At 50.4% G+C, this 13,294-nt stretch overlaps 1 protein-coding gene across 1 annotated transcript in view; it reads left to right on the top strand.

Annotated features, from left to right (window-relative positions):
- LOC144174348 (P protein-like) overlaps positions 1 to 13,294 on the top strand; it is a 358,011-nt gene that overhangs the window by 36,580 nt on the left and 308,137 nt on the right. Inside the window, exon 3 of the mRNA XM_077702998.1 lies at positions 9,191 to 9,428. Within this exon, the coding sequence (XP_077559124.1) occupies positions 9,191 to 9,428 (238 nt within the window). The remainder of the gene's footprint in view (positions 1 to 9,190; positions 9,429 to 13,294) is intronic.

The following is a 13,294-nucleotide window of genomic DNA, read 5'->3' as shown; positions in this document are numbered from 1 at the left end:
TGGGTTGACATGTTCTTTGAGTGCCACCAAAAAACCTTAGCTTGGTAGAACAGAGTAAAGGCGTCGGACTTCTTACGCATTTCCAAACAATTTTCAATATTTCTTGTGCTTTTTGTTTGTTGTTGTGATGCGCGCTCTGTGGAATGCGGCGAAGCCAATGGGAATTGAGCGCGCGGCGAAGGCTGGGTGTCGTGTGGAAGGATTTTTTTTTCGGACGCCAGCTTGACGCATGCTGTCTCCAGCGTAGCCGAGTAACGCTTTGCGTTAAAAAGAAAAATTGGCGCAGCTTACGGTAGCGGCGCAAGGCTTCTTCCCACACTGACAGCGGATCCCCAGCAGTGCAAAGCCGTTTTGCACGGCACTGCGAAGCAAAGACCATTAAAGCATGTGCAGTGTTTTATTCCGTGGCAATCGTCGTCATCCCGTTCGTCGTCCGTCTTCCGACGGCACAGGCGCGTATGGCAAGTCCTCTGGTAGGGCGTCCTCACATCGGTAGACCTTCCCCTTCTTGGTCAGCTGGTCCGGTGGCCGTCTCCACGTGTGGTGGTGGTGGTGGTGGTGGTGGTGCCAATTAGATGGCTCGTACCCACTCAGGGAGATTGGCCAGGAAATGGGTGCTTTATCGAAAGAAGCTATGCAGGTCATGGGGATTGGTTGGTTGGTTGGAAAACGTTTATTCAGAAAAAGGGAGAGAGGAGGGGGAGAGAAAGAGTTAGGAGCGGTGGGTGGCCATCTTATTCCGGTAGGCCGCGCAGGGTCGCCGCCGCCTTCGCCCGAGAGATCAGGGCTTCCTGGTCCTCGATCTGGCAACTGCGCAACGCGCTCTCCCATCGCTCTACAGAAGGGGGATCGGGTGGTTGGGGGTTCAGTGGACACATCCAGACAAGGTGCAGGGTCGTGTTGCGAGTGTCGCAGCGTGAGCAGTTGGGTGCATAGCAGGTGGGGGAGATGAAAAAGTAAAAATATTTAAATATTACAATGCCAGACTGATTCGTCGTCATCGTCTTCGGCACGGCGGACCCGTGGCGCGCCGGTCGCTGCACGACGACGATGACGAAGGTGGGATCTCTCCGGGTGGCGTAAGTCCACGCGCAAACCTGGACGACGCCGAGCGGTCGCCGCGAGGCACGCGCTTACGTGCGCTCGGGGTTTTCTGTGTCCGCCGGACGGATTTGTGTGGGCCTCACCAGCTCCGCTGTTATAAAATACAAAAAAAAACATTAGCTGCGTATCTGCTTTCTTTGCTGCAAATACCATCAAAAGCACCCGCCCCCGCAGCACTCTCTCCTCTCCCCAACCCTCACGATCTTCCTCTCCCCTCCCGCTCTTCCCGTGGTGAATGAAATGTAGGTTTGCTCGATTCGATTAAATTTTCCCGTGTTCACACAGCCAGCGCGCCATCTGTTTGAACCTTTTGTTTCTGTTCTGCTTGGAGCAGCTATCCAACGTTGTTTGTTTTGGTGTTCGCTTTTATCTCGCCGGTCTCCGACACGGTTTTCTGGCTTTTTAATTTTTTGATTTGTCGCGGTTAAAAACCATTCCAACGTTTATTCTTAATTATAGGAACGCTGGCACTCTCAGCTATTTACTTATTTTTTGTCTCAAATGTGCCCTGATATTATTTGCCCTGAGTAATGGGGACATTCCAGCTGTGGCAGCAGATTTAGTTGTTTGGAACTATCTACCCGTATATACTTTGTGTTCAAGCTGTCTTTCAACTGTATTTTTTTTTTTCTTGTTTGTGTGTGTGGTTGAGCCGAGTGATACAGACATCCACTCACCAAAATGATCGTATAGAGTACGAAAGGATATCGGGTTTAAAAAATAGTGAAAGAAACTGCAACATGCTGTCTATAGCTCTGCCCGCATGGACTGTGCTACTGATGCGTCCCACACAACAGCGTCCCGCTGTTCGCTGCTGTAAATGACTACGTTCGATGGTTGCGTTAGCTGCGGGCGTTTTCCACTGGAATTAGGGGAAATTAATTATTTGCCCCGTGAGGGGAAAGATTCATCGTTGTCCATCGCTTTACGGCTGGATGACTCCAAGTGTGGCATGTCGTCTACTAACAAAAAAAAATTCACGCATCTCCACGAAGTGAATCATGACGAGTGGGCGAAGCACTGGGGATCGTTCTTACCGTAAATCACCCTTGAGAGTGATAACTGCTGCTAAAACTATTTCCGATTCAATCCAATCTAATCCAAATCCCATTCAATCCAATCCAATTCAATCCAATCCAATGCTCCTCGCGCATGCCCAGCGCGGCTTTCCAGTCTCTCTCTCTCTCTCTCCTCTCTCTCTCTCTCTCTCTCTCCTCTCTCTCTCTCTCTCCCTCTCTCTCTCTCCTCTCTCTCTCTCTCTCTCTCTCTCTCTCACCTTTTGTGAACCTTGTATCTGGTTCTTGTTAACCTTTTGTTCACGGATGTTCCGATTTACCCGGTGCTCTGCCGAGAGCACAGACGCTGGACGCCGGACAAGCCTCGGCCTTAGGTGCTAAGGAGGAGGAGGAATAAACTTTATTTATGCGAGCCTTAGGTGCTGCTGTCTGGGCACCCGCCTGGTGGGGGGTTTCCTCTAGTCCGGGATACCCTGGCCTGCACTGGCCACCCGGGCCCTCTCTACCAGGCTACGCTGGGAGGAGAGGTCGGAGCTGGTCAGGTTGGGGATTGGGAGTAAGGGACGGGGCTTGTTGACACCCCCATACCAGATGGTATAGGGTGCCAGGATGGGGGCAGTATTTGCAAGATGCGGGGTAGAGGGTGGAGTACATTGCATGGAGTAGGGTATTGTGGGGGTAAGAGTTTGTTTGTAGTCGCCGGAGTATTGTACCTTCGGTTCTAGATAGGTATGGGTGGGGTGCTGGGTATTGTTGGCGCCCGCGCCGGTAGTGGGCGAGTATATCGGCGTATTTTCTCTGGGGCGTGGGCTTGAGGATGTCGCCATCTTGAAGTTTGTCACCCTCTCGGGAAACGGCCCGGTGTGTATGCGCGCGGGCGGCGGCTTGTGCCGACTCATTTCCTTTGAGGGTTTCGTGGCCAGGTGACCAGACAATCTGTAGTTCAGGAAGTCGCTTAATTTGTTTTAGTATAGCCAATGCTGGTACGGATATTCGTCCGATCAAGAAATTGCGGCATGCAGCTTGGGAGTCTGTCAGTATTACTGTGTAGTTTTCGCAAGTGGTGGCAGCTAGGGCGATAGCAACTTCTTCGGCTGTTTCTATAGATTTTGTAATGGTCGTGACTGCGGTTAACTCTTTTCCGTTGGCGTCGGTCACACTGGCAGCGTGCGCAGATTTGTGGGGGTATGGAGAGGCGTCTGCATAGCGACTGAAGGGGAGGTGGTCATACTGCACATGGATTGCTCGTGCTCTTGCTGCTCGTCGTGCCTTGTTATAGGTCGGATGCATGTTACATGGGATTGGAGCCACTCTGATGTGTTGTCGAATTGGTCCGGGGATGCGTGTTTTCTCGTCTTGTTGTTGTGGGGTCGAATACCCTAGCCGGCGGAGGGTCGTGCAAAAGAAATAAATGAAAAAGGAGTAATTCTACTCTGTGGAGGTGGATGACCGGCGAAGCTTTTGAGCTCACCACGTATAGGTGACACAGAAATTAGGCGGAAGGTGTGAGCAAATATTATTTCCCTCGCGCGAGGAAGGTGGTCATCCCTAAGAAAGAGTTTTGTGTCTCAAACATGGTACATACCTGAAGCCGTAATTATTATATTTGCCGTGGTTGAACTCGGTTAAGGCAAGTTTGTCGAGCAAAAACTCGGTTTTCGGGCAAGACCACGCAGTGAACGCGCACACAATTGAACGGGGAGACAAAACACAGGCGCTGCTCGGCGCATTATCACTGTAGGGCCAAAACACACTGTGAACTTTTATGCACAACCAGCGTCTTGTATTATTTATCGATGGCACGCGTACTTGCTATTTCCCCCTATCGCTCTCTCCTAACCAGCGATTAGACGCTTTCACTGCGCAAGCCATCGCCGCCGCGAAACCCCGCGACGCTTGCTTGACCTTGGGAGCCTGAGGCGCTTGCTTGAATGTCAGAGAGACGCCACCAGGCCTTTCCTGTGTTTGTACCTGGAGTAATATGCCTCGCTTAAGAAGTTTCAGAGGATGCAAAAGCGTGTTCTTTTACGAGCGCTCAGTTTAGCTAGGTTGGCTGACCAGTCTTCTGCCGATTCCCATGCTAAGCCTACAACCCAGACATCGGACTTACTGCATCTACCTGCTGTAAAATCAGTGTCCACGCTGCTGAGTACTCCCTTCACGAAGCTGAAGGCCAACTGAGACAACGGACAAGATTTATGGTGCACGCACGTTTCCGCGTTTTTTTTTATAATTTTAGTGTGTAAGCATTCTTTGTCGAGTGCCCCAACCTGAACAATGTGATTCCTAGCGTCTGCACGAAAAAGAAGTCAGTGCATTTCCACTCTGTTAAGAAGGCTGAGCAGCGGAGCCGGGTGCAGCCCAAGGAGCTCATGAAAAAAAAAGAATATGTTTGTTTGTAATTTCCGATTGATCATACTTCCTAGCTTATTACCTGAATGAAACTTGGCAGGACTAATTTTATTATAGCGTACAAACATGGGTCTGTCTGTTTCCCTCATGCGTCGTAGGCATCGCACTGTCTGTGTAACACGCCAACCCAAACCGCTCGACCACGGAGGACAGCAGTCGGGTCGCATCGGGCCGCGAAACGTCCACTTTAAAATCTCCCCCAGCAGAACGGGTGTGCCAACGGTGAGCGCGTGAAGCCTGACTGCGGGTGAACTCCCCCCACCCCCAACCCCACCCCGCCCTAAGTGCACGCATAAAAAATTAGCAGGGGCTTAGCTCGGCTATGCCAGGATATACGTAGCGTGCGCTAAGGTTCAGCTGGTTATTCTTAGGTTTCCTGGTTGTCTAGGATTAGCTGATTATCATGCTTAAGTTACTGCTGCGAAAACGATTTCCAATCCAACCCAATCCAGTCCAGTCACTACTCGCGCATGAGCAGCACGGCTCTCCAGGAGCCACGCGAAACGGCTATCAAGCGGCTCCGGCGCAGTGACGGACTTGGCTACTGCGCAACGGAGCCGACAGCTGGGCACGCGCCGGCGCCAGTGCGTCTGCCGCGGCTACATCACTCCTATGGAATGCGCAGACTGGCGAATGTGGAGACCCACTTCTCTACACACCCGCACTACAATTGGATTGGATTTCCAATGCAATCCAAATTAGTTCAATCCACCAAATCCAATCCAAATCCAAGCCAATCCAATCCAATCCGATCTCATGCCCTTCGCGCTTGCGCAGTACGCCCTTCACGGCCCACGCGAAACTGCTCAACCTCGGCCAGTGTAGCTTACGCTACCAAATGGCAGCGGGGAGATAGACGCCGAGCGTGGCGAGCATGAAAGAGGCGGCAGAGGTGAAGAGTATAAGTGGGGCTGTAACCATACTCCCTCCATACATGACCGTGCTTCACCGCGCAACACATAATGTGGGAAAGCCAGCTTACAACAATCTAGCACATGCCGATTTTTAAAAGTCGGTATCACCTCTAATCGCGAACGAATTGCTGGGAAGACTTTTTTGGGGCGCTTTGTCAGACATACTAAAATATGGAGGCCTTAAGACCGGTTGTTTTTATTTTTGTAAGTGTTTTTTCATACGCTGAACACAAGTCTCCGAGTTTTTGTTCTACACTCCCAGTCTTCGTTCCACACGGGCGCGAGAATTGGTGAGGGGGGATGGGGGATTAGACAATACAGCGTCGCTGTAAAAGGCGCTTCTTGACTTTGTTGGCGAAAATGTTTATCGAGATGGTCTCCGCAAAAGTGTCCACAAAACACCTAACCCACAGCGCGCGCTCAATTTACATTGGCTGCGACGTGTTACATAGCGTGTCCACCAGAAGAAATAGCTATAGAAATTTTGACAACTCTCTAATTCTAAAGCATTCTTACGCCGCTGCTGCCTTTCACCGACCTTACGTTTCCTCAGTTTGTGTCACTCTTGGTCACTGAGCAACCGCGCGGGGTCTTTTGTATTCTCATCTCATAATAATATTGTCACGAAGCCAAAGACGACGCAGTTGTCTTCAACGAAAACAAGTTTATAGGAGCGAACTTGTGCTCCCCTAACTTGTGCTCCCCTCAAAGAATACCGGCGGCGATGCAGCAGTCAACAAAGTGACGTGCGAAGGCGAGCGCGATGATTCGAATTCAAGCCGCGGCGTCTGCTCTGTAGGCTTTTGTATTTAGGCGCGAGTGTTTCTCGAACCGTCGATTTACATCCAGAACAAAGAATATTATTCTAGGGCGCTTCGATTATTCTAGGCTAAGGATTATCCACAATTTTCCCACTTTCCTACATTCCTTCCCTATATGTGCATATGTACATCCCTACATCTACACATGTACATTTCTACTTGTATTTTGCTACGTATCACACAGACTTGTTCTATCAAACGAAGCTCACGACTCTCCGCGACAAGCGTTTGTAAAAATTTATTTATTGTATGCTTCACATCCCCTGAACATTGGTACTTCACCAGTGACATCATTTCTTACGTTGGATAGCTGGAAATACGAAAGCATTGCCGACATTAGCGATCTCTCTCTCTCTCTCTCTCTCTCTCTCTCTCTCTCTCTCTCTCTCTCTCTCTCTCTCTCTCTCTCTCTCTCTCTCCTCTCTCTCTCTCTCTCTCTCTCTCTCTCTCTCTCTCTCTCTTCTCTCTCTCTATCAGCAATGCCCTCCCGCATTCGCTTGGAGTTGGCAGAGTTTTCAAAGGATAGCTTTTTTTTCGTACAAAATAATGAGCAATGTTGTCTTTATGGTAGCTTTAATTAAGCAAATCCCCGTTTTCAGTTCTTCCTGCTCAGATTAGCCTGAAGGAGGATTCGTAAAGGAAACGCTAAAGCGCACTGAGCGCGCGCCGCGAAGCGGGATGAGGGCTATTTGGTAAACACCTAAGCTGCTATTTCTGGGGCTTGAGGAACCTAATATCCATGAGCATCGCGTGACACAGGAGCCGCCGCGAACTTATCTCACGCTTTCGTCAGACTTCAGCAGAGAAAACGCCCTCACTGCCCGGCAAGCGCCCCTTTCTCCGATTACGGCTCTCTCTCTCTCTGCGCTAATGATTGTGAGTGCGACAGGAACAACGTGTGTCAGTCGGGGTCCATGTCCCGTTACGTTACGCCCAGATAATTACCCGAAATGGGGTCACGTAATATAACCATTATAAGAACGTAGCTTGGACCGGGAAGTCCTATCCGCCACCGGGGGGGCATCGGTGGAGTCTTACCTTCCGGGTAGCGGAGACACACACACACAAAAAAAGATGGGAAAATGTGTAGCCACGCACAGAGCGAAAGCATCGTTAATAGCTGCAAACTGATGGCCTAGTTGTGTCTGAGTCACCTACGTAAACTAGCGATGGTTGGATAAGCTATGCGCGAGGAACACGAACAAAAAGTATTCGACCAGCAATGTTTTGCGCCCTGCGTCTTAGCTGTTTTCTTTTTTTTTTTTTTCGAGACCGGGCTGCTGGGGCTGCCTTTCGCCTCAAGTCTTTTCTTGTTCCTTTTTCTGGCTTCTGGTTGACTCGTTTGGGTGAACAAGCCGGCATTCTTTTTTTTTTTTTTTTTGTCTTGTGAATTAAATAGGCTCCAACACGCTGGATCAGCAGCTGGGCCGTTTTCAGGGACGCGTAGGAGACGGAACGTCGAGTAAAAGATGGGTGAGAAGAAAACCAGCGGGCCTTGTGGCCACACCACCTACATCAGAAGGCCTGAGACTGCGCAAGCTAAGTGTGATCGCTTGAAAATCCGCTGTTATAAGGGGCTGAATTTTTAAAAATAAAATAGTTTTATAAATGAATTTTAAACATTGCATTTCAGTACCGGCCGCGACGTTTAGCCCGTGCAGCTTACGAATAATATGATAGAGACGGTTAAAAAGAGTAAGGGCTCAAGCACATTTCGAACAAAGTCAATTTGCGGTCCAGTGCGGATTCTAGAGCTGAGCTTGCCTGCTGGTGTCATTTGGCAGTGGTAAATTACGGCTCCAAGGAAGTTGTCGCCGGTTCGATTCCCCGGCCACACTTGCCATAATTCGAAATGAGAAACCATCACACGCTCATTTCTCGCAGGTCGGCTAATACGGTACGGTGTATAAAAAGTTAGGAAAGAATTCATACTCGGAGGTGGGCTCAGGGGTTGTCGGGGAAGTAGTTGCGATTACATTTGAGGGCACGCCTCGTCGACGGTGGGGACGGTCAGCGCTACGCATGCATAATGGCGGCTCAAAATGGCGGGTCAACAGGCCAAAAATAGAGGTTTTAGCTGGATTCGGCGTCGTTGTCAGCTTTCACGAGTCCTCTTCTCTAAGCGTCCATAAAATCAGGCTCGGCTCAGTGTTAGTTTAGGGTGGAGATACGGAAAAGAAAAGAAAAATCCTCGCCTATTGCCCGCACACTTGGTACAGCAAAAGGCTCCAGCAACACATCGCATACTATGTAGACAGAAAAAGCATATATTTGCAAGTAGAACACACCGACTGCAAGGCGAAAGTCACGATTCATTCAGTGTCCCTGCTCTCCCTAGAGCTACCACTTGAGATGCAGTACTCACTGCTGTACACAAGCTCATCTTCGGTTCCGTCCAGGTTTTTTGTAATGCAGCATTTTTTTAAGCTTTTTTGCACCATCTCACCTGGAATCGCCCTCCAAGCCTCGGTAATCCACTTGCAGAATTGTGCAATATCAGGCCTTCGGACGCGTCCTGTCGGCGTCAAGTCCTAGAGGCCTTCGGTCATCCATTCGGCGTACAGGCGCTTGACATGCGCTTTGAAGGGCTTATTCAATGATACGCTGCCGTAGTAGGCTTAATCAGTGTTACTGCGTAGGAACTTCACGGCACAACGCGCATTGCTGTGAAGCTGCACTAAAGTAAAAACCCCGAATATTATTCGCACCCCTACTTTGCTACTGAAATTGTCGCATGTCTGGTGCGGGTTATACGCGCGAAAAAATGGCATGTCTGCAACATCAGTCGTAGTTGGCGCCGTTATCTACAAGCAGGATTTGCAAACAGCGGCAATAGTCTTGGGCTTGAAACAACTCTCTTTAATCGTCTCTGGTGGCTGTCCGCCTGTGCGAGCGTTTGTTCCCTTGACTTTTTCTCCCCCGGTGCACAACCTGAGCCTGCTGCTGGAGCCGGGCCACCCCGTGGTTCGGGTTCGCGCCCGGGGCCCCTTCATCGCCGACGAGCTGGGCAACCTGTCCGGGGTGTGGACCGTGTTCACTCTGCTGGGCAGCGATGAGGAGCCCGTGCGCGTGCCCACCGCGCCGTCTCCGCTGCAGCCTCCGCAGATGCAGTGGGAGCACCTGTTCCCGCTGCGCAGGGACTCCATCGTCGAACAGCCGCTGTGAGTGGGCGCCGCCCCCGACGGGGGCATTGTTGTTCGACGCGGCGCGTGCGTTACTATATATACGGATGAGTGAGGGCTGTCGGCCCGTAAATGTGCTTATAGCTAAGTGCTTGCGCGCGACCGTGTCTGCAACGGCTGGAGGAGAACAGTATACAAGGAAAGCCGTACACTGTGCAGAGGAATTGCGCAGTGGCTTCGTCGTACTGTCGGTTTGTGAGTTCGGGATTAGGGGCAAGCGAAATTAAAGGGACCCCGCAACACTTCCGGTATACATTTCTACTTTTTACTTAACTTTTTACTGGGAAAGTTATTGTTATCGCCGGCACAAAGTTACACCGCGTGATTTGCTCGTCGCATCAGATCCGCGTTCAGCTTTTGCTTCACTTCGTGGCAATTTTTTTTATTGCTGCAACAGAAAGGAAGCCAGCCAATAGTCGCTACATTGCTGCAATGACGTAATTCAAGTGCTGGAAGAACGCAAAGACCGGGAAAGAGAGAAAAATTTGTTGAGTAAGTTTCTAATTTATGCGATGGGCATAGAACAGTAATTTTTTTGGCTGAGGTACTGAGATATAGGAAAAAGTTGAGAAAAGTGTCTCAGGGTCCCTTTAAAGATACCCCCCAGAGCCCCGTGTGTGCAATGGACAACTGTTATTTAAGTGCGAATAAATTTTGGATTCAGGCGCGAAAGTTTAAACGTGAACGCTTTCCCAGTCAATGTGCTTTCATCCGCCGTGAGTCCGATGACCTTGCGGAGATGCTCGTAGCACTTGCAGCAACGCCCGACTGTCTGGCGGCTGTGTGGCCGTTCCTGGAGATGCGGTCAGACAGACGACTTGGTAGCGGCGAGTGCTGTGACCTTCAGCAGCGAGAAATGCTTACTGTAAACGTGCCAGATAGGGTGCCAGCAACAGATATGCGGTTGGAGAGCCCCAGATGTCTAACTTTTGCCTCAAGCACCCCTGCATGCTCTAACATATGCTACTTTTCTTCTCGTGATGCTGTGTACACCCTTAAAAGTTTTAGTAGGTAAACCCGCACTGAAAAGTGACTGCTTCAGCGTCGTTGTGCGATCTACATTTCAGAGGTCGTATATTTGGTTCATAAAACATCATTGGTGTCGGCAGTGGCTTAAACTTTATGGAATCAGTTATTTCCTGTTTTTTTGCACTAACAAACGGAGCAACTATTGTCCGCATACGTGCTTTTTTTCGAAAAGCACGTATTGCTTTAAAAGCTCATGACCTTCGTCACTTGATGCAGAGCGAGCCTGATTGTCGCAAAGGGGTAGTGACGTACGACCCATTAGGCCCGTAAGAGAGCGGGATCGCTGTGGAATGCTCATGACGTTGCTGCGTGCACAGGCGATCTTGTACGTGGTTGTATGGCATATCCGCAGTGTTATTATTATTATTCAAAATATGAGATTGTGGTATGTATGGACCTAAGCTGGAGCTACATGGACGGGGTATTTTTCTTGCGCCAGCAGTTTCAACGAACAGTTAGAAAGCACCGTAACAGTTAAACCAGATAAAGAGGCTGTGATCGGATCCATTTCGGGCGTGCTCGAAGGTGATTAAGGGAGAACTGCCCGTATACGTTGGAACGGCACCCGAATATGGGCATATATGCCATGCCAAAATATTGTTACCTGGCGGCAGAAGGAATGAGGTGAACCATGGAGGATGACGACGCGATCTATTTACAGTACGATATGACCTATTTACATTATTTACAAGGCAGCTGTTGCAGAGCGTTCGCCCAGGCTGCACGCCGCACACACAGCTCTTCTTCGTCGTTCTTCATCGGGCCCACAGCGGCGCATACCCTACTGCTCCCTTCTTCGTCTCCTCGTGACAATATCGCCAACGTATTGGCATGCCATATTCTGCCACGGCACCCGACCCTCACGGGATTGCATGAGAGTGGTAGGCGCCCGTCTACGCTATGTATGGCGCCAAGGAACCAGTTGATAGGGGATAGTGTGTACAGTCGTACCAACGTCCTGGGGTTGGGAGAATGAGTTTGATACTGCACAGGCACGCAGCGGTCATTCCAGACTATGTCTTGATAATGATCAGGCGTTGGTTGCAAAGGAGGCGGATCGAGATATAGGCCGAGGCTTGTGCAGTCAGCTACGGCCGCCTCTCACAGGACGTCTCCGAAACAACGACAACAACGACAAAACCGCAGAGAACAACTCTTTATTGTCCATAGAGATATTTCAACAAGAAAACCAAAAATAATAAAATACAAACACATTTAAATTTCTGAAAGAAGTGACAATCTTAATTTAGCGGAAATTTATATTCAACAATAGTGACCCCATGAATTTTTCAATACAAAATCACACAAGCGTGTTTATGATCATATATTGCATTAACACAAAAGGAGCAACAAATAACGCAAGAATGATCGCATTAGAATTCTCTTTTGTAATGTGTTACTTTTACATAGCTTGATCATGGAAATCTTCAGGTGCAATGCTTTTTTAACCCGTCTTACCTTTGTGGCATGGGAAGGGCTTCCGTTTGTATTAGCCCGTTTAGTAAAAGTTTTGCGGCTTCATGTACGGCAGCTATCAAGATGCAAAGCTTTAACAGTAGAAGCGACTGAAGAGGCGAAGAACTGCATGCCAACGTGGTGGAGGATGAACCGGGATCTTCGGTCAGTGCGTGGTTTCCAGCGCGCAGGGGAGTAGGTAAGCCGTCTGCAAGGTCGGGCGTACAATGTTCCGGTTTTGCAAAGGGTCGTGTCGACTGAAACGCCGGGCGGGGCTGCAGGCGACGTTGCGGCCGCAGTGTCGGGACCCACAGGAGGCGGTAGTGTGCCGGCGATGAAGTGGCCGCACCCCTCCCCCACGTCTTCCATTCGCAGCGCTGTCCTACCCAACCAACCCACTTCACTCAAAACTATTCATTGTGACTACCACATTGATTGATTGATTGTAGGGTTTAACGCGCCGACGCAACGCAGGCGATGAGGCGCGCCGTGGGGGGCTCCGAATTAATTTTGACCACCTGGGGATCACCGAAGTCGCGCACACAGGGGCGTTTTTTTTTTCTTTTCGCCTCCACGACAAAATCGGCCACCACGGCCGGGAATCGAACCCGCGTCCTCGTGCTCAGCAGCACAACGCCTTAGCCCTTTGAGCCACCGCGGCGGGTGTAACTGCCACATACCCGCCGCGGTTGCTCGTGGCTAAGGCATTGTGCTGCTCAGCACGAGGACGTGGGTTCGATCCCGGTCGCGGTGGCTGCTTTTCGGATGGAAGCGAAAGGCAAAAACGCCCGTATGTCGAGATTTCGGCGCACGTTAAGATCCCTATGGGGTCATACTTAATGTGGAGTCCTTCATCACGGCGCGCCTCAGCCCGTGGGTAGCTTCGGTGCTTTAAACACTCAAACTTTTAAAAAATGTAACTCCTCCGCACCGATGATACTCACCGACGTGACCCCCTCATTTCTGCCCGTCTTTCTGCAGTTGCGGAAAAGATGTCACAGCATTCCTCAGGGTCTATTCGTTTCACCTGCACCGCGTGAACCAGTTCAGGCGGTGCCGCACTTCGCCGTTTGTTTCAGCGGTGCAGCTCGCGGCACCTGAACCGCGCCGTTCGATTCACCGGTGGTGCCGACGGGTGCAGGACGGGTTCATGGCTTTGCCTGCACTCCCTGCCGAGGAGGTGCAGAAGCAGACGACAAAAGTGCAGGGCTGGTTCCGCCGATGGCGGAACCCGCTTTGCACCACTGTGAACTGGTTCAAGAGGTGCAGGCTGAATCGAATAGACCCTCAGTATGGGGCTCGTGCACTGCAATTTCAAGTAAACATGTGGCGCCACCTGGTAGCGGCGGCGGAAGTTTTTC

The sequence above is a fragment of the Haemaphysalis longicornis genome, unplaced genomic scaffold (assembly GCF_048455015.1).
Source record: "Haemaphysalis longicornis isolate Haplotype H1 unplaced genomic scaffold, Haemaphysalis longicornis Haplotype H1 scaffold_3, whole genome shotgun sequence".
Taxonomy (NCBI): domain Eukaryota; kingdom Metazoa; phylum Arthropoda; class Arachnida; order Ixodida; family Ixodidae; genus Haemaphysalis; species Haemaphysalis longicornis.
This window is presented reverse-complemented; position numbering and strand designations above follow the sequence as displayed.